Consider the following 23,843-nt stretch of genomic DNA (forward strand, 5'->3'; position numbering starts at 1 on the left):
CATTTATTCTCAGGATTATAAGATGTTTTAACGATTCTTAATTTCCTGGTGTTTTTTTTTTTTTTTTCAGTGTTGTCAAATTTGTTACTTTTAAGAAGCAAGAGAGAATTAAGAATTAGAATGGGTCAAGTGATTCACTTTGGGAACAGTGGCAGATGCTTTGCTGCTTTCTGAGCCTGTTGTGTTTGTGCTGTGCACTTCTCCAGCTGTGCCCTCTGGGGCAAGCAGAGCCAGTTAGAAATGGCCATCTAACATCAAACAAAAAAAGCAAAGAAACAGCAATTTTATCCACTGCCAAGTCTGACCAGTGTAACTTCCAGAATTGCATCCATAGCTTATGTTAAACGTTAGATAACTGTTTCTACATGGATGGAAACCAAAATGAAATGTGTCAAGAGGGATTTCTTTCAAAAGGGCACATTCTAAAAAGTTGATTGTTATACTTACTGGCCATTTAAATAAAATATTTTTATAAGTATAACTTATAAATGAAGTGAAATACTTGTCAAGGCTTAGTTTAAAAGGTCTGAAGTTGCTATGTTTGCCTTATGCAGAAGTCAAAGATATCTCTACTATTTAAAAGCAAATCAATGTTCCATGGTATTTCAGAGCAGTGTTTGGGTAGTTGTAAAGTAAAGAAATTATAGAAGTTAGATTTCTAACCTTAATATTTCCATTTTCTTCAAATGCATCTTCTGACTACTGTTAAATCTGTCATTGCATAGAAATACTTGAAAATCGTATACTCATGCAAAATTTCATTTCTTTATTTTAAAAAAAATAAATTTATCCCTACATTTAAATATGTATTGTCAAGGCTGATTACTGCCCGTTTTTATTTTTTTTCAGGGAATGTGCATCTAATGGAAAGGGAAAGTTTATTTAGTGGTGTATCATTTTTGCTTTCTAACATATGGTAATGTTTCTAGAGTTTATAAATACCCAACTGTATAATTGCCAACCCTTATGTGCTCTTGCATATAGATTTCAAAGCATCAAATTACAAACTGATGCTTCAGGAGGAAACAAGCTTTAGTTTCAGGTTCTTTGGGGAATTGCTCCCAGTTGTAACTGCTGGTGAGGGTCTCACCACCAATGTGGATCTAGACTGGCTTAGAGGAAGTGATTTGGGGGAATGTTTTTCCACACAGAGGACATGCCAATGGAAAGAAAATATCAAGGAGAGAGGTTGTTGTCATTGCTGTGGTGTAGCTATTACTTGCTGTTTGGTTTTCTTCAGTTACAGGATAACTTTGATATAATTTAGGATGATCTTGGACTTAATGAGCAATTGCACTACTGAATTTTATCTCTTTCAGGCATTTTACTTTTCTTCAGTTGATTCCAGTGCAAGAATCTGTTTGTGTGTAGCCTGTTTAAGAAGTTGCATGGTACTCTTTCACCTCCTTGCTGGGACCATTCCCAAGGCAGGATGTGGGAGAGTGTGACAGGGACATTTTTCTGGGTGCTAAAGCTGCCTTGAGCCTCTTGGGGTAATTTGTGGTGGACTTGAACGTTAGACAAGATTAAATGTTCTGTTTTCAGCTGCAAGAGGGAAGAGGAGATAGGGAGACTGAGCAGTTACACACAGGGAGAGGTGGGTCCTGTCTGAAGAAGGACAAACTCAGCTTTGGGATACAAATGATGAGTGAACTCTCAACAAGCTCCAGTTTGTGGTGGTGGAGGACTGACTCTGGATATTCCTGTGCAGAGCAAAAATAACTGCCTCTTGTCAGCTCTCCTGTGACTTGCTTCCAAAGCCAGACTGTGCTCTCTGGAAGAAAGAGGTTGAACATTTGCTATCTGAGCGTCTTAAACTGTAAAACACATCCTCACATGAGGTGGAATGGATAGGGTTGAGCATTTCTGCACCTGCGTATTTACTAAAAGCAAGATCTGGGTCTTATTAAAACAACTGGGAGTAGAGGTTTTATCCCAACCTGGAATTTTATTAATCAGCCAGAATGGGAATTCTAGCACTAAAAGAGAGCAAGCTTTCCAAAATCTTTAGCCATGCATTTTCTAAATTTTTTTTGCCCGATGGGCATTTTATAACAAAATAATAGTTCAAAATGTAGGTCCTTAATTAACAAGTAAAGAACTGACCTAATGCCAGCAACAACTGAATCACTAATATTTAAGGCCATCTGTTGTAGAATTGTCAGATATTCAGGATTTGACATTTTACTCCCTTTATGCAGATAATTTTCATGTAGATCTTGACACAGAGAAACCAACAATCTCAGTCCAGATATGCAACACTCAGATGAAACAAAAGCACATGTTGTACTTCGGTCTATTTTAAGACTTGATTTTTCAGGGAACAATTTTTTATTTGCTTTTGAACTGTAATATAATTGCAAATATACTCATCTTGGACTCTTGAACTTCTGATGTTATTTATTCAAGCAAAAGACTTTTATGTTTTCAAATCTAATTATGTATAGGGAGAGCTGTTATTCAAACATTCAAGAAAAGGTTGCAGGGTCTTTATATTCTGGGGTCTTTGAACTGCTTCTGAAGAAATAATACCAAATAAATAATACCAAAGCAAGAGGAATATTATTTGGGCCCTGGTTCTCATGTTTTTTCCACATATGCAGATTCCATAATTATTATATTTTACCTGGTTTAAAATTCATTTATGTACAATAAATTAAACATAAAAATTATGGTGTTTATAATGAAACCATTTAAATTGTAGTTTGCATTCTTGATTCTCTACATATGAAAATACTATGGTCATGTTGTAGACCACTGTTTGCTTTTGCTTTAAGTCTACTTGTTTTAAGAGTTTTTTTTTTTTAAACAAGGAATTCTTTTGTTGCCTACTTGCTTACTTTTAGAGTCAGGGCATCTCTTACAGCATTTTTTTGACATTGCTGCTGTTCTAACCATAGTCTGGATATGGTTTAGTAAAGTTGCTGTGACCTGTCTTCAGACTGTGGAGGAAAATATTTTATTTCTTAGTTAAACAAGCATCTCCCAGTATTTGTTTTATAAGGAACACCAGGATTGTGTCTTCTGAAGTTTGTTTTGAATTTGCTAGTTAGAAAAGTGAATTTTTTGGTTTTGTCTCCTTTGTTTTCTGAAGACAGGACAATATCATTTGGCTATTTAGGGTCTAATATTAAGCTTTGAAACGGTTTTAAGTATTTTAGTGGTGATGATAATGCTATGGAGGGAAAGGCTAAGAGGCAATTGGTACTGAGTCCCTTCCATACAGGCTCCCATATTCAAAAGGAGAGCCCAAGTTTCACTCAGTTCTTATGTAACCAAGGGAATAATGCAGACAGTCTGCTGGGCTTAGGAGCTTCCTTTCCTCACAGCTGTGAAGGATCACGGAGGAATAAGCAATACCATGCAGAGTTCAGGAGTCATCTTGAGGAGGAGGTGAGGAAGTTGTGGTGCAAGGAAGATAGGAAAACAAGTATTGCAATGTTCCAAAAGTAAGGAAAACATGAAATACTAAGGTTTCCCAGCTATGAAAGCAGATTCCAAGAGCAGCAATTTTGCACAGTGATTCCAGCAAATCCTCTGATGAACACCCTCTGAGTGGTACTTTTGGAGTAGTTGGCCAGTGGAAGAGTTACAAACAACTTGGACTACTGATAATTAAAAGTAGCACAGTGAGGTTTTCCTGGGAGACTTCTGTTTTTCCTCCTGGATGCAAGACTGCAAAACCCTGTTTCTCTCCAGGTACTCTGATTCCAGCCAAATATCATTCATTTGACATTACTGGAAGAGCTCACAGTATACCAGAAATCAATGGGAAGTTGATTTACTTTATGTAAATTTTTATCTAGACCTTTTTAAAAGTCAGCACTGTGGCAGAGTGTGCCTTGGAGAGCAGCACAGGCCACTACTGAGGGACTCTCTGATGGGTGGCGAGTGGATGTCTCCTCTTGTTCTTGTTGACAGTGTGACATTCTCATAGGCAAGAAATGTCATTCTTCTCTCTGACAGGAGATCAATAGTCAAATGGTTCAAAGGTTTGTTAAAGAAGCATATTCAGTATATACTGACACAGTCTGACACCACCACATCTCCTCTAGGAAGGGTCCCACAAGGAATAATTCTTCACTTACAGCCATCTGCCTGGTAAGGGGTTAAGAGGTTTGAGGATGTGAAGTGGTGGCTCGGGTGCTGCACATAAAGTGCAATAATACTTCTCTTGTCTCGCACCTCCAGCTTTCTTGCAGAAATAAGGAACACAATTCTTGAGGCATACAAACTACTTCATCCACGTTTAACTTTCAGTCTTTTTACAAATTTTTTGAAGTCTCTACTTAGATCTTGAAGGACTATTATATTCACAGCTATTTTCAACATATTATGAACTTAAAATGGTTTGAAACTTCTAGATTAAAACTGCCCTCTTCTGTAACAGAAGCATTCTAAGTAATCAAGAACTAACCTTCAAGTTAGTATGGGTTGGAAATTTTATTTCCTAGTGTAGTGTAGGACTGAAATTAATTTCCATTAAAGACTATTATGGTTGTATCACTTTCCAGATCAGCTGCCAAGTGCACTGCTTGATCTTTCTTCTGTAACAGATACAAACCAGCATATATGTTCAAATAAGGAAACTAAAAATATCTGGCTGCACAGAGAGTTCTCTTCCCAGATAGAGAGTATAAAGTGTGGTAATTTATAGTTACATCAGTTACATCTCAGAAGGATACTGAGATGCTGTGATGAATGTAGTTGCCCTAAAACCCTTCTGGAATAAAACAAAAGTTCCATGCGTTTGGACTGACTTTAACTATGCCAGGTTATGGGTGTATATAATGTAGGTATCTTGTATTCTGACATGAGCATGAAGAGGCTTCCCAAGATTTCTCACACCTGCCTAATGATTTCAGTGCCTGTTTATCCCACTCTGCAAACTTAAGAATTGTTTTACAGGAAAGACCAAGTAGTTTTGCATTGAAGTGAGTCTCAAAAACTGAGCAAGCTGCTGTTTTGTGATGTTTGAGAGCTCTTAAACTTAACTTCAGAATGCAGAGATGAAGAACACAGGTCGCAGGTTTTTAAGGTCCTTTCTCTAGAGAGAGACATCTCAGCACTATGTGAACAGAGGAGAGGAAAATCCTGTTCAAAAACTGTCTGAAAGCAAATTTTGCAGAACATCAGCAAAGCAGCCTGCAGGGATTGTAATTCTCTCCTTTACCTTCCTACTGAATAAAAGAATGAGTGGATGAGCTCAAATGATGAATATAGACAAAACAAAATCAGTTTGGAAAATGAGTAGTGTTGGTTACAATATATTATATTACATAAAACACAGTTGTCAGCCAGTTTCAGATTCGTGAGACTATCTAACTGTACTTTTAATTCTTTGTTTCCCCACATTCAATTGTGCTAAAGGATTCAATATCCCAGCCACTAACATTAATCTTCTACATAAGCAATCCCTGTAATTGCAACGAAGATTGTGTATAGAATTTAGCAAGGTGTGAAAGTGCACTGTATTATTATGACTGAGATGGGAGTGTAGTTGGCTGGAAATTTCTTAATGAAGTGTCATGTCAGGAGATTGAGATTGACACCAAAGTGTGGGGGAAAGAATTGCTAATTAAACAATTTCTCTAGTCAAGGATGAAAGTTGAGTGTGGGAAGGTGGTCAGTGACGCCTTTGAGGCTAGATAGCTGTTTCCAGGAGTCCAAGGATGAGGGAGCCACAGTGGGAAATAAGCTGGTACTTAAACTTGTAGGCATTTTTGTAGAATTCAGTAGTATTTTCTGTTTTGACAAATAGATATTCTAGTAGTTGGGTTTTTTACAGCAACAATTTATAGCACTTGCAAACTGTTTTGTATCTATAAAATGCAGCATCTTGGTGTGACTGTGCAACTGTGGATGCTCCATCATTGGAAGTGTTGGATGAGGCTTTGAGTGACCCCATGTAGTCCAAGGTGTCCCTGACCATCGTGGAGGGGCAGGGGTTTGGACTAAATGGTCTTTAAAGGTCCCTTCAAAACCAAACTACTCTGTGGCTTATGGGACTGTGGGTAAAGGTGCAAAGCTTGACAAAGATGGCTTAAGTTAAAACATAAAGGGTGTAAATGGAACCTGTCACTTGTCTGGTCTCTTGTCTTATATTGCCTTTTTTGCTTGGTCAGGAGGAAGGACATTTTTCCAATATCTAGTGGTACATTTGAAAAATCCTTTTTATTGAAGTTATACCTGCTCATAAAGAAACTTAGATCTTTTGACTCTACAAACTTCCAGAGGATTTATGTACCAGGTATCTGTAGACTTACATTTCAGAAATGTAAAAAAACCGTAGAAATGCTATTGCCAAATATTATTAATGTTCATGTATAATTTGCATAATTTATAATATTTTACGTATTGATTTATGGAACACACAGAGTAAATCCACTTGATCTTTACCATTTTAGTATGTTTAGGTGATAGAAATTGTCTTTTCATTAAAGTGGGAGAAAGAAGTGGTCCAGCATTTGTAATGCATTAAAAAAAACCCCAACAAACCAAACTCAAATACATGTAATTTATATATGGCAATGTACAATATTTTAAAAATACATTTTTAATTTAGGTACTGCTAAAAAATTTAGTTTTACCAGGACATCTGAGCAAGCAATAAATAAATATCCAGACAGGTATCTTTTACTGTGACTGCAATGAGTTGCCATAGTCTGAAGAGTAGGAGCTGTAACACCAAAGCTTTATCCTTGGTATTTTCTTTTTTCAACCAGAGCATAACTGGAAACAGTCTCTGGAAGTCTAATCATACAAAATGATTAGTTTTTTACTTCCTGTTTTTTTTTCTTTCTTCTTCTAGTGACTGAGCAAAAATTATATCTGTAGTAGTTAATGAGTGAAACAGTTAATCTTCCTTTCTTAAAATCTATAATGAGTATTCTAATTAAGAGAAAATATTACAAAATTAATTTATACCTGCTTGGCTTAAAGATGCCTTACATGAAGGATGTCAGTTGTGTCTAATCTAGTCCTGCAGTATTGCTCATCTTGAAAAGATGAGATGTTAGCTTTCCATAGGAAAAAAATTATATTCTAAGGTTTGTGGTGTTGTGATACTGATCCTGCTGTGGTTCTGTGTTGCTGCCACAGTGCAGTAATATGGGCAAATGAAAAATGTGACCAAGAATCGTATTTGCCTTATCTGTAGAAAGTTATTTCACTTAAATATTTTCTAGGTATAAAAGTAATATTGCAGAAATAATGCACTGTCATAACATTTAAATATTACACAGTTTACTTTTCAAGTGGAAAGTAAAATATTTCATCTCAAGAATGTTTTCCTGGTACTTGATGTTCTTTCTTACAGTAGAAAGGATGCACATTTCCATAGAATCATAAAATGCTTTGAGTTGGGATGGGCCTTAAAGATCACCCAGTTCCAACCCCTGCCATGGGCAGGGACACCTTCCACCAGACCAGGTTGCTCCAAAGCCTGTCCAGCCTGGCCTGGAACACTTCCAGGGATGGGGCATCCACAGCTTCTCTGGGCAACTTGTTCCAATGTCTCACCACCCTCACAGTAAAGAATTTCTTTCTAATCTAACCCTGCTCTCTGTCAGTTTGAAGCCATTCCCCCTTGTCCTGTCATTCCATGATGACCTTGTCAAAAGTTCCCTCTCCAGCTCTCTTGTGGCCCCTCTAGGTACTGAATGGTGTTCCAAGGTCTCCCTGGAGCCTTCTTGTCTCCAGGCCAGAGACCCCCATCTCTCTCAGCCTGTTTCCATAGCAGAGGTGCTCCAAGCCTCTCATCAACTTAGAGGCTTCCTTTGGACCCGTAGTATCCAACATATGAGGCTTTTTGGTGTACAGAAAAAAACACCAGGCCCAGAGTTTTTTGTCTAAACTTAATTAGCCATAATTAAATTTCTAACCTAAATGTCTTTAGATGTAATTTCTTATTTACTTAAAGAGTAGAGCTTTCTTTTTTCCCCCACTCTTTTTTTTTTCCATTTCAAAATCTTATGGTTTTTTAACCAGGAGTTTTAAGCTGTAAAGCACAGGTTTCTGGACATCCATGGTAGTCCAGAAATCTAATAGTAGATCTGTGACAGATGAACCAGTTTAACATGTAGAGTAGGCACGCAGTCCATGTGCCTGGCATTTTGATGTGGGTTTGTGTCTTTCTTGGAGACAAAAAAAAAGGGTCAATAAATCAATAAAAGGTTAAAAGTAATCTTTTCTCCTCGCTGGTTTGAATCCTTTCTAGCAATAGAGATTCATGAAATGCACCAGTAATTGTTTCCTTTCTTAGAGAATTCATTACCCAAGGCATTAGCCTTTTTATTGTCATGAGCACTGACTAATACTTTGCATCCTGTTATGCTTTCTCAGGTGCATTAAAATATTAAATACATATTATTCATTTGAGTTTCTGATTCAAATAAAGATAATCTTCTGTCTGAATTAGAGGCAGTTCAGTTTCACTGCTGTTGTCTCTCAAAATCCCTAAGATTGTGTTTCTTTCACTTACACAGTTGCTGTCTCTTCTATCCAAATCTCCAAAAAGAGAGGAAGGCTTCCAGCTCTTCTGCCTGTCCAGAAAAAAAATGAGTGGAGATTGATCTTTCAGTGTAATTTTCTTTCTTTTCAGAGTTTGAAAAATGCAGAAGTGATTAACACCGACCTAACAACTGACTTGTTTGACATTTTTGGCATTTTTAGGTGGTTTTCATTGGGAGGTTCCAAAGTTACTTCGTAAGGTGGTAGTTGTGACAGGGTCTTTGGGCACTGGGCTGTGGATCTGTGTTGCTTTACAAACCAAAGCAGCATGATGCACCCATCAGGTTGAATTCCTCAGGTAAGGAGAGTAAGAGGCAAAGCTGGGAATTAAACATGTGTGTGAATCAGGTTCATGATGTTAGATCACACTAGTTGCTTCATTTTCCTTCCTTTAAATCTGTTCATGACTAAGACTGAAGCTTGTTACAGTGCTGGTCTTCCTGAAGAAGCATGTGCTGAATACATGAAATGGAAGTTTTTAGAGCTATTGTTTGTTGAGAATCATAGGTGTAATATTGCTCAATGAGTGAGTGTTTTCTGACACTAAAGAAACCATTTCAGTTTCACTTAAAATGTACACGTCTTAGGTTGCTAGCCTTTAATAATTTGCTAATGGTTTGAGTTCTTCAATGAAGTTTTATTCATGAGCTAGAAATCTGAGACAGCAGAGATGCTTCCCATCTGTCTGTAGTCATACACATCTGCAGTAATTCATTTTCAGCAGTGAGTAATTTTTGGCTTGTGGACAGATGTATAATTGAGAGAGAATGCTGCTAAGGGGGAAGAAAAAAGCTCTGGGAACAAAACCCTTATGGTGAAGACAAATACCTCATAAGAAGCTTCTAATGACAGAATTACTACCACAACCTCTTCTACTGTTTTCACCATATTTCCTGTCAAAAAGGGCATTTTACAATCCTGTGCCATAAAAATAAGGGCTTACGATTATCAAATTATTACACTAAATTTTGGAAGGCATTTTATTTGGTGCTAAAGTAATTAAAAAAGATAGAATAGTCCAAAAGGGAATCCACAGTATTAAAAAATAGTCAACAATATGTCAAAAGCCCATAAACCTTGGTTTTAGTGGTGTGCTGACAAGGGGTGTTCTTGGCCTTATTTTGAACATTTTTATCAACAGGAACAAACACTTCACTCATAAATAGAGAAAAAAGTGCTGATGATACTGAAGTTCTCTTCCAACCTGGATGATTCTGTCATTCTGTGAAATTGTATTCAAATTTTGGGTCATAAATACAGAAGGAGACACTGTTGGCTGTGTTCCTGGGGCAGAGAACCCCATCCTAAAAAGAACTGGCTTTGCACCAGTGATGAAAAAACTGCTGAAGTGAGTGCAAAGTCTTTTAATCTCACGTATGGTCTCTGAATATATTCAAGGACTGTGAAAGAGAGTGGTAAAAGTTCTGCTTTGGTTGTTGATGTAACTGCTCCTGCAGTTACAAGGCTTCGTGTTGTTCTAGCACTCACTAACCAGTATTTTAGTGACTTGCTCTTGAATTTAAGGAATGACAGGTTTGACACAATTTAGGATCAGAAACATGACTTCCTAGGAGAGTATCAAGGAACTTGGTCTCTTCTGCAAGTAGTCCAAGGGATGGCTTGGTGGTACCTAACAGGTACCTGTGCAAAGAACCTCAGGGAGTTCTTCCATCTGCTAGGCAAAGCTGCAAGAAAGTCTATTCATGGGAAGTTTAAGCCAAGGAAACCCAGCCAGTAATAAAGGACACTTTCCATGTACTAGGGTGGAGCCTATGGCACTGGCAGTTTTTAAATTATGATGATTTTCTAGATGTCTCTTAAGCTTTACATTGGAGAGATGGTCAGTTTGATGATTCCAGCAGTACCTTTTGGGCGTGTGTTAGTACTAACTTGTTAGAAGTACTAACTGTGTGAGTTTTGTTTTGTCTTAAGATGTTTTTTGTGCATCCCTGTGAGCTGTGGACCTCACTTTCCATGTGGCTGGATCAGTCCATTTTGTGGTGTGTCTCTGCATTTCCTAAGAATATAAGGGGTGCCCGTGTGTTGAAGGGGCTGCAGCTCCATTTCTCCTGTGTTCTGGCTCCAGAAGTGGCCACTGGTGGGTGCTCGAAGGAGGTATCCTGTTTGTTCTGCTCTTGCTCTTTTAATGCAGCACCTCATTTCTTGGCAAATGCTGGATGCTGAACTAAACAGACATTTGGTCAGTGGAACACAGTGCAGTCACTGCTCACTGTGAGAACAAAGCATGTACTGACATTTTCCCTGCCTTTTGGCATTTACCAGCTTATGGATTTCTGACCTAGGCTGGTACTGTGGCAGTTATTATCAGTGGCCACTGATGTGTTTTCCAGAAACTTGTCTTGCCCCTTTTAAGAACCACTTAAGGTTTGGGCATCCACAGTACCTGTGACACCAGATGTTACAATTTAGTTACATACTCCGTGACAAAGCTTCCTGTTGTTTTTAATATTCTGGCTTGCTATTTCACTGTATGCTCCCCAGACATTGAGTTGAGACATGGAGTGTATTTTATATGCCTTTGTTGTACTCCACTCAGTCATACTGTCTTCAGGCTGGGGGAGTTTTTCAGCAAGCCTTGGACCGTGCTTACTGCCTGTTCAGGCACTTTTTCTAGTCCTCCATCTTTTTGAGATAGATTCACCATAGATTTGGGTAATGTCATTAGAATGTTTGGGGTTTTAGTCCTTTTCTGAGTAGCTAACATGCTTTTTGGTGTCTAATTCGGTAATGGCTTAATTTTTGTGATTAATTTATTGATCTTGAAGCTCCCTGTACAGTTTCTCTTAGACTGTACTGACATCTAATGGTAAGGCAAAGTGGCTTAACCATACTTAATGGCAAGATAAATTGTCTGACAGGCAAATATAATTATGCATTTCCTTCTTAATTCAGTATTAGTTTTCCTAAGACAAGATGGAATAACTTCAATTTTTGCCAGAAAAGGCTGACATATACGTTTTCTTCTGGCAATTAATCTTTTTGTTCTGCTCAATGTGCCGTACTTATTTTTAAGTGTAGCTTGAATCTTTGCAGGAATATTTTTGAGCACAGTGATAGTAATGTGATGGTTTCATACTGCAGAAGTTTTTAGTATAAGTCACAGGATCTTCAGGAAAGGATGTAAGATGTGAGAACAAAAGCTGTCCTGCAGAACTTCTGGATGTTCCAGTGTTGGTGTAGCAATCTCTGCTGCATTTTGAAGAAACATCCAAGACTTTTGTCCTCTTTCACTCATCCTCCTATTTGCGGTTCCTCCATATCTTTAATTGGAAAGTTTTTAAACTCCAATGGATAAGTACTGTTAAATAATACTTTTAAAAATGGAACATAGAAAAAAAAAAGTTCCGATATTAATCTTTCATATTCCAGGCTCAGGTGTAGTACACTGTATAATTTCGAGACATAAGCATTATCTAACTTCCATTATGAAACACTAGTCCTCTGATCCAAAATTTCTGCTTTATACAGAACTGATACTGCTGCTACTGACATTAGAAAGGTTCAACTACAAATTGTAGAGCTTTTAAAAGCAGTCTTTCTCTCTTACATCATAAACTTTATTTTTCCTTTTCTCAGCGTTAGAGCCCATTTCTTGCTGTAGCCTCAGAAAGTTGACCTCTTTGCTAAGTAAATACATTTCTAAGTTTATGTTCAAATAAAAGAAATTTCTCATATAATTTTATGCCATTTTACTTTCTGTTGTTCATCAACAGAACTAGACCCTCTCTTTTGCCAAACACAAGATATTTTGTTTTGTACTACAGAAATATTTTGAAATTTAGATACATTTCCATTTCTCAGTAAGAACTTTGAGGTATGGTTGACTTGGATATAAAGAATTTTTTATAGTGAGGGTGATGAGACACTGGAACAATTGCCTAGAGAAGTGTGGGGATTTCCTTATTGCAAGTGTTCAAGGCCAGGTTGGATGGGGTTTGAGCAACCTGGTCTAGTGGAAGGTGTCTCTCCCTGCCCATGGCAGGAGGGTTGCACTAAACAATCGTTTTACTAACTGAAACAAACAGTTACTGCAAAACAAAATGTATAATTATTTAGGAAAATTGAGGTATTGCTAACATGAGGAAAACTGCTTTGATTATATTTACTTATTACTTCCGGGGCTTGGCCATTTCAAGGCTTGTGAGGTGTGATGGAAAACAGGGATGTAATCAGTTTGGATGGGAAGGAAGGAGAAGTAAAGCATTAGTATGGGTTGTCTTGGAAATTTATCTAATTTTTGATCATCAAAACTGATGGCACTGGAATTTGGAATGTAAAATTATAATGTTTCTTGTGATAGCCTTATATCTTAGCTACTTTTTGGTAGTTGTTGGTAGGCACAAAAAATATTTGAATAATTCACTATAGTTTCAGACCAAGGAGCATAAGTTAGAATGGCTAAGTTAAGTGAAGGTTGAGATTCCCAAGGGTAACACAAATCTTCATAGCCTTGTCATCTAATGACCTATCAGTCTGTTCTGTGAATGTCAGTTCTGTCTTGAATTTCTTATTCTTCATCTTGTGATTTGGGGTGGTCTACAAATCTCTGCCTGCAACTGACAGTGGGGCAAAAATCAGCCTTCTGCAGTTTGTAGCCTATGAGTGAAAGTGTGTGCTCAGGAGAGTTTATACTCTGGATCTCTTTTGAGAGTGGGGTAACTAATCTGAGGTGATGCAGTTTTTCTGTTCCAGTCTAGTTGAAGCACAGTCTGGTACATGCCAAACTCTCCCATTAGACTGATGCAAAGGAAAAGGTCCAGCACTGCATGCTGCAACATTTTGGGTTTGAGGGGAGCCCTTCCCTCATCTTGTGGAATTTGTCACAGCCCACACATACACTGGGTGTGTATAATTAGCCCACTGTTTTGCTCTCTTAAAAAAACTAATTTCTTAGTTTGCTTCCTTTTCATCCTCTTTCTCTAGAGAGATCATGGTTTTTGAATGGGTCTTCCTTCAAATCTTCTCACTCACAGCTAATATTTATCTTTTATTCATTACCAGTATTATCTGTTTTGAAAATTGAATTCAGAGTTGACTTACTTGTTTATCATTTTCTGGTTTAGCCTGCTCACTCTAGAAACATGTTGGAGAATCACTTTTCCTTTATCTTGAAGTCTCAGAGTAAAGCTCTTCCTTTCTTAAGAAAGAGCTAAATGTTCCAGCAATACCCAGAGACAGATCCTCTTTAAAAATACACTGGAACCATCTGCTTAACTGAAGGAAAAACTCTAATATTGTTTTCAACAGTGTATATTTTGATCTAAAAATGTGTACTGCTCAAAAGGGTTCTGGGCATTGATGGTACCTCAGATGGCTTTGTAGGTACTACTTGACAGAGATGATCAGCACTACGTGTTCTTAAATCACTTGGATTCTCACTTAACCTTAAAACTACATTGAACTACAGAAGTCTGGTCTTAAATACTATTTGGTGTTTGGTGTTCAGGTTTTAGATCATTAGGCACTGTGCTTGTACTTTTAGTGAATTTCTCAAGTACAATTATTCATGTTGTGGGTTTGTAATTGCAGTAACTAACACTTCCACAATTACAAGGCTTTTCTTTTGCTGGGAAGTTCTTCCCATATCATCATCTGCTCGTTCTGTTGGAACATGATGTGTAATAAAACTGTATGAGGATTCAACTTAGAATGGTGTTAACATGTTAATTTACTTTTTGCTCAATTTTTTTTAAACTTTTGACGACTTACTATCAATAAAATAATTTTAAAACAATGTTTGAAGGCAAAAAAAATACTTGATTTATATGGCACGCTTTGAAGCTACTGTAGACAGATAGGAAACATCTGGTGACACTTTCAGTGGTAGGTCAATAGTTACAGATGGTCTGTTCTTTACAGCTGTCATCCAGCTTTGTATGCAGAGTGACTACAGTGGAAAAATCTTTTGCTGAATGAATAAACAAAACAGCACAAGGAGGCCAGCAGGCATGTATGTTTCTACAAGATGGGAAATTAAATAAGCTATAAAAATTTAAACCAAGACTAGTGTTTAAAATGTTTGTTATATTCTGGTTTGGCTTTCATGCTTTAGATCTTTCTATATGATAATTAAAGGAAGTAGATTAAAAAATAGAAGTGTTAAGCAAATAAATTAAAGACTGGTTTAGGGCTGATCCTGTGCACAGGTTTGGGGTGCTGGCTTAAGCAAAGGCTGGTGGTTATCTAGTTATAGAGTTGGCTTTTAAAATTGAAAAATGTGTTTTATAATCTTTATAAAAAGATTATGAAATTAGATTTGATGTAATGCTTGTGCAATCTTAGAACCACGTTCAATATTGAAGAACATTATGTTTTGGAAGAATATCAATGTTGAGAAATGTAAAAGTGAATTTCTAAAATGGCAACATTCTTGTTTTGTAAAAAGTAAAAAAAAAAGGGGATTCTGCATTCCTCATCAATTTTTCTTTTCCCCTTCATGATGGGATGTTATATTCAGCTGGAATCAGACACTATGCAAAACAGCCGAAGAATCTCGAATTTGAGGATAAAGAGGTGTGGAGGGGAAGTGAAGAGGAGGATGAGGCTGAATGAAGTATTAAAAGCATGATGAATCTTGCACATTAACTCCATTTTAAATTTAAAAAAAAAACACAAAGAAGGAACTTTATTACAAGTCCAAATGCACCAAGCAGGGCAGTACTGGTAAAGACAGTTTAAATGCAAATGTGCAATTCTTGATGCTCAAAATGTTTTTCTTTATGATTTCACTCAGAGTTCCTGAATCTTGATCATATGTTAATGAAATGTGCCTATTGTGGTTTTAGTGAAGTTCAGCCTCTAGAAAGAAACAAGCAGATTTCTAGGCTCAGTCACTTGTAAGGCCATTTAATCCTATCCACTGACGTTGAAAGCTGTTGGGCAGGAATAAAAAGAATCAAGGAGGTGGATTATTTGGCTCATTTTAGTGTGCACCGTGCTTGTACTACAGCGTGCTCTGCATTTGTTTCTCAAAGTCTACTCAGATATTTAAAGGCAAATAAAAGTGGTGCTCTGATTATGCTTTATAGAGCATCTGTATCCTTAGTTTTACTCCATCCACTTGCTCATGAGCATTTTATATTCTACTGCTATGATTAGATTCTCATTGAGGGATTTTTTTCTCCTCTCTCCCCATCCCCCCTTCCTGCTTCTCAGTGGTTTGGCTTAAAATGCAGCCTTCTTGTTGCAATGCCCTTACACTGCCTTGCCCAGCTACACGGTATCTGAAAAGTGCCTTGGCTGTATCTGCTGCCAAAGAGCTTTGCCTGGTCATGCATAAACCTGCTCCAAATGCCATTTGGTTTATAGAGATGTTGGCATTCTCTGTTGTCACTGGGATGCGTTTCCTTGCATCTGTGCCCCTTGACTTGGTTTCCTTCAATTTCCAAGCTGAAACTCTGGATTACTTCATCGTCAAGAGCTTGAAAGTTACAAGTGAAAGGAGTATGTTCTCTCAGTGTGAGCTTTGGGATGCAAAGTTGTGGCTTTCCAATTTCATCTCAGGTGAACGTGTTTCTGTCAATTTATGGGAATATGGACGTGTGCCTTCCCGGGATACATGCATTGACTGGCAGTTTGTTCAGTGGAAGGGCAGAAAAGTATTTGACTGTCAAAAGGCAGAGAGCAGCAGCTGTCTTGGAGCATTTCTACACTGGTTTGTCAGAGTTGTGCCGTGTGCTTTGTATCCCTGTGTTTAGAAGACAGTTTGCTGTGAAATACCAGTTTACCTAATATGGTTTAAGAACTTTGTGGGTTTTTTAAAAATTCTTTAGATTACATACAGATCATCTTTGGATCATCTGGACAAAGGTGCCAAAAATCATGTATTTTGAAGTTTATCTTTCTGTTCACAGGTGGAAATAAGCTTATAAAAGGCTGAGCATTTCTGCCTGGTGGCTGTTGTGAGAAGACTTTCACCAAGCTGTGTGGGGACGTTCTTTGAGCTTCCACTCTTATGTCTCTAATGGACAAACACAAAGTGAAGCGGCAACGTCTGGATCGCATATTTGAAGGTTGGACATTTCAGTTTCTAATGTTAACTGTGTTAATTTTGTGGAATACTGATATTTCTGAAGACTGGAACTTTTGTTTTGGTCATTCACTGTATTTTTAATTGAGTTGTAGTTCCTGTTGAGATAAAATTGAATGTGCACAAATGCTTTTTTTGGGTGAAAATGGATTTAGACTAATAAAAGAAACTAGTGTGTGACCTGTTCTACAGTTGAGTTGGCTTTCATCTTAGCATTTTACAACATTCTACCCAAACACTGTGAAAGATTTTGGGTTTATATAAAACAACAATTACAAAAGGGTAAGATGACCACATAGTGCTCTTGGGAGTTATTCCCTACAGGCTTGCTTCATGTAGATAATGATTTAACACCTTGTATCTGATCCTTGAAAGGAAGTAAAAAGTCAAATGAAAACAAAACAAAAATTGCAGGAGACCCCCAAATGTTAAATGAGTATTAATAAAAATAGCCTGAATTCTAGTGAAAGGAGTTGTAATCATTTAGGTCTGTCATTTTACCTTAAGTCACAAATGATGAATTGCACACTCCTGGTTTCTCTCCAAATGGGCTTTTAGAGCTGGTATGAAAGCAGGTTGAGGGATAAGGTGTAATTTTTTTAAGAATATACATGATTGATCTGGACTAAATTAATTTTTATATTTAACATTTTAATTTCTCAATAGAAGATAAGGGAATAGTTAATTTCTTTTTGACACGATGGGAGACAGTGTCAAGACTGGTGGGTACATGGTCTCTGCATCATGTCTAATGATGTGAACTGCAGGTTTAACATTTGCTCCTCCACATGTTGGTCTTGAGACCCTTTCCCAGCAGCTGTGTTGTGTGAGCAGTCCCCGGCAGTGGATTTTTACCCCATTCTTTGTGCCAATATGAGTGTGACCCTACAATGAGCTACATTGGTATGTGCTCTTGGTATGAGAAAACAACTCATACCAAGACCACCTTTTGTTGGCATATTTTCCTCAGTCCAGGTCACTGTTCAGCTGACAGAGCAGTTGCAGTTGGAAAAGCTCAGTGTGAGATTTGCTGGGACTGTTTAGCCTAACACAGCCAGAGAAAGAGACATTTCATCCAAGCATCAAAGGGTGCAGTTCCACATTCAGTTTGGGTGATTAATCTCCTCGTCAGTCTCTTCTAAAACTGGCCAAGCCCACCCATGGTTGCCAGTTCCAGACTGTTGTTGTGTCCCACCTAGACTGGTTGGCCAAGTGGCCAGTTGAACCTGCTCACTGGAGAATGATCCCTGCTTGGAGAAATGGGGAACTGACTGTGGAGGACCAGGAAATTGGGAAAGCTGCCCTACTTTCTGTGCATGTCTGCAGCTGGATCAGTTAGAAATGGCCTAGGAATGTGCATACTCCTCTCCTCTGCTCCCAGTCTCAGTTCCCCATCCTCGACTTTATGTATCGACCTCTTCAACAAGAAATGGAGAATATTAACTTTCTTTTTTTTTGGCCTGTGTTAGTCAGCTGAATCAGCAAATCGTGAGGAGGAATGACAAACCTGTCCCTTTTGATGGCAGCCAGCAGTTAGAGCTGCTCAGCCCACTCAGTGCAATTTCAGCCTCCTTCTGGGCTTATTATATTGAGGCACAGAACAACGTAAGAGGCAAGAAGTCTGTGATGACGTGGGAAGGAACATTGCCAGGGACAGAGGTGACAGACCAGCAGCCACTGTGACTGAAATAGCAGTGGCTTCCCCCAGACTTCGTGCTCACATCCAGTGATGGTGTTTAATCAGTGCCTTTTGTCTGGCTTCATTGTCCCAGCCCTGCACAATTCACTGCATCCTATGGTAAAATCTGTGTGGCCATGCAATGGAGGGAATTGATCCACTTGAAAAGTAATGTAGGAGAAAAAGGGGGTTTTTTTAGCCACCTCTCTGCTTCCTTAATCCCATTTACCAAATAGCCAGGTTGGAAAAATAGAGTGGGAAGGCCAGGCAGAAGATGATCCAGGAGGAGAGGGGGGTGAAACAATGGATATGGAAACATGCTGAAATTTTATTGTTATGGGAACCCAGCTTGGCTCTTCAAAATGCTGGTGCCGTTTTGCTCTTGTGTGTCTATACGTTCAAATGTTCTTTGAGGCTTGTAAATACATTTCCCTGGCTGATGATTTCAAATTGTGTAAAAAAGGATAAAACTAGGGGGTTGGTTTGTTTTATAATGGCTTTTCTCTACATGTGGTCCTCTTCAGGTTTAAAAATTAATTATGCAGAATTGTTCTCTGGTATATGTACCTTTCACAACACAACCTAAATATTTTATATTTTAGAAATATGCATGGTGTTTTACAAAGCTCAGGGAATGTAATGAGCTGTAGAGCTATTAAAGGTGGTTTATCTTCTTGGTCAGCTTTTCTGTTCATCAGTTTGTACATAGCCTTCTTTTGAACTTTCCCTTGGAAGAGAATATTTTAAAGATGCACTTTATTTCTATTGCAAGTTCAATTAAAAATAGGCTGTAATAACTTGCTAATTACTACTAACTATGTATTTTTTCATGAATTCTTGAACATAATGTGAGATGGGCAGACATTAACACATTATTTTGTCCATAAAGAGCCATTCTGGTGGTGCCATACAGCACTTCATCACTGTCTGTATCTGTTCGAGGAGGGGATGGTAATTAGTTGAAATTCAGTTTCTGAAAAATGAGTGTTGTGGGCCTGATTCTCAAACTGAAATGCTCACATTGGGAACATGTGCACAGGGTTGCACACAGCTTTTTCTTTAGACTTTGAGCTTTTTCTGTGGCATTGATGGATTATCACAAGCGCTCTTGGAAGTTCAGTAACTGTGTGCACAGTGTTATTCGAGTTGGACTGCTTTCCTGTGCCTTTAGGTAGCTTGCACACTTGCTTGTAGCAGCTAATCATGCAAATTAAGCAAACTGATCAGGCATCACTGGATTTACTACCAGCCTGTGAACTAATGACAGTGTGGTGGTAGTACTGCTAAATTGCAGCTGATACCCAATACAGAAAAAAGCCCCTGTTTCTATTGCTTTGGGAGCAATTAGTTCTCTCTTAATGTAGCTGAGTAAGTGATTTTGTCTCTGAGGTACCTATGATCCCCTTTGATGATTTCTTAAATATGAAATTGAATATTTGCTTTTAATCCCAAAGCTGTTTGCAATTACATTTTTTTGTGCACATTTCAATGCAAGACTGAAAGAAGTCTGTCCCTTAAAAAAGCCAGGTATTAAATTCTGGTTTCTAACTTCCACCAGTAACTGTGAATTATGCTTAGGCATAAGGACTTGATTCGAGGCACTCTGAGATGCTAATATTAAACTCACTTCACAATTTGTAAAATAACATTTCGGATTCTTCCCTTGGAGTTAAATGGTATCAAGACATGTGAAAGATTAATTAGTTACTGATTATATTTTTCTTTGTCCCCCTCTCCGGTGATGCTGGTGATTGCAAAGCATAATTATAGTAGTATACATTTGGCAGAACAGTTGGAAGTGTCACAGTGCAAAAATAAAATGTGTTCATTTTGTGGGTAATTTGAAAAATTCAAAATGTTTTTGGCATTTTGAAAAGTTGTTATCTCTAATTAAGGTATTATTGTGCTTTATATTGTAAAAAACTGTAAACAATGCTGTTTATTTGCTTATATTCTAGAAATCTTTAATTAAATGTGTGTATGTTTTACTGACCATTGCTTGGAAGTTACCTTGGGATGTCTGACTTCTGTTGCAGTTGCTGGGTGCTAATAGATGAAGCAGGAAGGAACAGAAGGTGGCTGCATGCAGGGGGAATGTCTGAATTATCTGTGAATGGGCTTGGTGAACACTGTGAATTATCTCTAAATATATTACTATATATTGATTATACACTGCTTTTGGTGGGTTTCCAAGCTTTAGGGAACACTGGTGGAACTGGGAGGAAGAAAAGGGCTTCTCTCATTTCTTCTTGCTTGTTTGCACAGGTATTAGGGATTAAAGTACAAAACAATGCTGGAAATGTAACTGGAAAATTGAGAGTGACTTTCCCAATTGCTTGAAACCAGGAATTGCTTCCCAGAGCACCTCATGTGATATTTACACAGCAAAGACTGCAACATGTACCAAGTACAAGTCTGTGAAGACCCTGTCTGCCCCAAGACAGATGTTCTTTTTTTTTTTTTTTTTTGTCTTCTGGTTTTGATGAAGCAAAAAGCATTGCAGCACTCAGAATGCTCAAACAATCATTTCCTTTTTTTTTGGTTTTTCCTTTTTATGCAGCACTAGTATTCATCTTAATGTTATTCTTTATATGCCTGTTGCCTTTCAAAAAGTGCTCAGAAGAAAACCTGGAATGTATTTTAGCTATTTTAACAGTGATGCTTTATTACATAAGAAATGAAGAGTTGGCCAGGATCATAAATTGGAAAAGAAAGTGCATATTAATGGGATGAATTTCTGAATTTTCAGATAAAATCTCTCATCTTTGCTTTTATGAAGGGCAGCCTTTCTTTGGGAAGGTTTGATTACTGGCAAATACCCAAGTGTGATGCACTTGGAAGGACAGTAAAAGTGCATGATAAATGAATAGTTTCTTCTCAAGGATATGGCCTGGGCTTTCTTTCCCTATAAGGAAACATCTCTGTTTTTAGAGCTTCTTTTTTCTGCTTGAGATTTAATAAGATGAATCTTCAATTCATAGTTGATGTGGAGTATGTTGGTGGTTCCAGGAGGAATGCAGAGGAAAAAAACTGGATATGAATTGAATTTTTTGTCTTCCCAAATTGATAGAGAAATCTTGTAATAAGGAGTGACTTAGTTAAAAAAAAATGCATTCACTTTCCTGATTTATTTTTCTTGTGCATGTAATAGCTTGGCTTCTTAACAAGTGGAAGGTACCAGATTCACAAATACCAAGTGTTTTTTTCATGACTGTTGATGGATCCTGTGTAGTTTGTGTAAACTGTGATGTGAGCCCTTGCAGTTGTGAATGAGGCACTTAAGTTTTCTGCATATTAATAAGAAAGATGGCCTACTTTGGCAAGGTCTGGGCTTTCCCTGAATTTCAAAAAGGATTTTTACTAAAGTTGTTCTGTACCATGTAGGTTGATCTCTAAAGAAGAGGAAGGAAGAATAAATGTTGCCACAGAGTGCCCTTAGCTCTTTCTTATGCAAGTGGGAATTGCAGATGTCAAGTTCTTTGGAGAACAAGAGCTATCAATTTTCTTAACTGGCATCCAAATTTGAACACGTTCTCCATTGTCTCATTTGCTACATACATTGGCGAATGAAAGGAAATAATAAAATGCACAGACAATGGTAAATCACAGAGTACTTTACAGAGTTTTTTCCTGTGTACTGATCTTAGTACTGGGCATACTAAATATGCCAAGTGTTTCTTAAAAAGGGATTAATGGGCTGCCTCATTGTTTGGTGTCTGACAGACTTCAGAAGGCGGCTTAGTGAAGGATTAGGACAGCAGAGGGAGCTCAAAGATTCCTAATATTTTATCATTTGTTTCCTAAGTCAAAGTAGCTCCTTTATAAAGTACCAATTAACCTTTGCAAAAATATGATTTTCTAACCTTAAGTGCCTTCGGCAAATACATAAGGATTGGAACTGGAGTAAATTCCTTTTCTCTGTAGCAATCCAGTGTAAATTAAATTAGGAATCAGGTAGTAAGACCTACCAAAATCTTTCTGAAGGAACAGCCATCAAACCTTTCAACTGTAGCAAAGGAAAGTGATTAAGCAAGTAGAGTTTTCTATGATTGACCTATAGAAGAATATTTTGTAAGTAAACCAATTTGCATTCAGATACAAGTTTTTTAACATAAATGCACACTTCTGTGTATTGCATACAAACATGTTTTAACAATTCAACACTCTTTTTCTGTGTTTTCCTTGTAAGAACTTTGAATGTATTTTTGAATATCTGGTAATATAGAGCATTATGTAAAAGTTGCCTTCAAAGAACAGGGAGGATATTCTAAGGATTAAGATAAATTGACTTTAATAAAATAATAAAATGATAAAATAATAAAATAATAAATGGTGCTACCAGGAATCTTCACATAACAAGATCGTTTGCCACTTTCCAAAGGAAAATTATCTGTATATTTGGGTTATATTTACCCTACTGCAAAAGCATCCTTTATCTCATTACAATTATAGTTGAAATGCTTATGCACAGGCTTGTGTTTGGTTTTTGGCTTTGCCCTTAATATCAGCCCAAGGTGTTTTTTAGCTTTCTTTTGGCTTGCTGCAGTAACCTGCTTTCGCAATCGGAGTCTTCTCCTAGGCAGCCTTTGGATTTGCATCCACTTCAGTACTGCAATGTTGCAGAGGTATTACAGTAACAATGCAAGCTGTATGAAAAGAGAATTGGCTTAGAAGCCCATTTTGCCCTAAATGATACTAAACAGTAGCTGCTAATGAAAAGCATTACTTCAGTAAGAAAATTTGAGGAGAAAAAGATCTATGGAGAAAAGAATCTCACTGAGATTTTTAAGTTCTGCTGAAACATTCATGCCACTTATTTAAGTTTTGGATGTTGTAAAGAAAAACTGCAATTTTGTGGTGTCCAGCATTATGCATTTTATCTGTGTTGTCACATTTTGATTGAATAGCATTTTGAAATAAAACACTGCTTGCTTATGACAGCAGGTATGTTCGGCTGTCATCTATCTAGAATGCTGCATCTTGACAATGTAGTAAAGTCAGAGTAGTTTCTCTTAATTTTAGTGTCAAAGAAAGTGTTAAATACAGAAAATAATATAGCATGACACTGGTTTTACAGGGTTGTAATAGTTGTATATGTAATATCATAGATTGAGTCAAAATCCAGTACATAACCACACCTCATCATCTAATTCCTGAATAATCTCCAGAGAATTTATTCTTCCTGTTCTCCTATTAATAGAAATATTTTCAGACTAAATATTTAGCTTTTATACAGTGCAGATGAGTGCCTTATAAAACTTCTAAAAGCTTTAGAAGTCTTAAGTACTTGATGGTAATAGGTACTTATTTCTGCCTGGGGTCAGGGAAGATGCTCTGATGTTGCTTTACACTCTGCTCTGGAAAACTGAACTGTACAAAGATTAAGTGTCTAGGTAAACATACTGAAGAATTTACATAGTCATCTAATTAAAGCAGTCATGTTCAGCTTTCACAGAGGGAATTCCCATCCTTAGGGAAGTGCAGTCTGAGACACAAAAAAGGATTTTGTTTCCTCTCTTAGTGCAGTCAGGATGGGAGTGTGATTACGCAAGTGGAAACAAGAAAACAAAAGTGGAGACAGTCTTTTAGTGCTGGAGGCTTCTG

General features: G+C 37.5%; 1 protein-coding gene across 3 annotated transcripts in view; it reads left to right on the forward strand.

The window, feature by feature from the left end:
- The window catches only part of CTBP1 (C-terminal binding protein 1), a 236,430-nt gene that overhangs the window by 37,921 nt on the left and 174,666 nt on the right, over positions 1 to 23,843 (forward strand). For all 3 annotated transcript variants that reach the window (XM_082282082.1, XM_082282083.1, XM_082282084.1), the window contains exon 2: positions 16,386 to 16,544. In XM_082282082.1, the coding sequence (XP_082138208.1) occupies positions 16,487 to 16,544 (58 nt within the window). In that variant the 5' untranslated portion in view covers positions 16,386 to 16,486. The remainder of the gene's footprint in view (positions 1 to 16,385; positions 16,545 to 23,843) is intronic.

This window comes from Coloeus monedula (assembly GCF_965178545.1).
Source record: "Coloeus monedula genome assembly, chromosome: 5".
Lineage (NCBI taxonomy): Eukaryota > Metazoa > Chordata > Aves > Passeriformes > Corvidae > Coloeus > Coloeus monedula.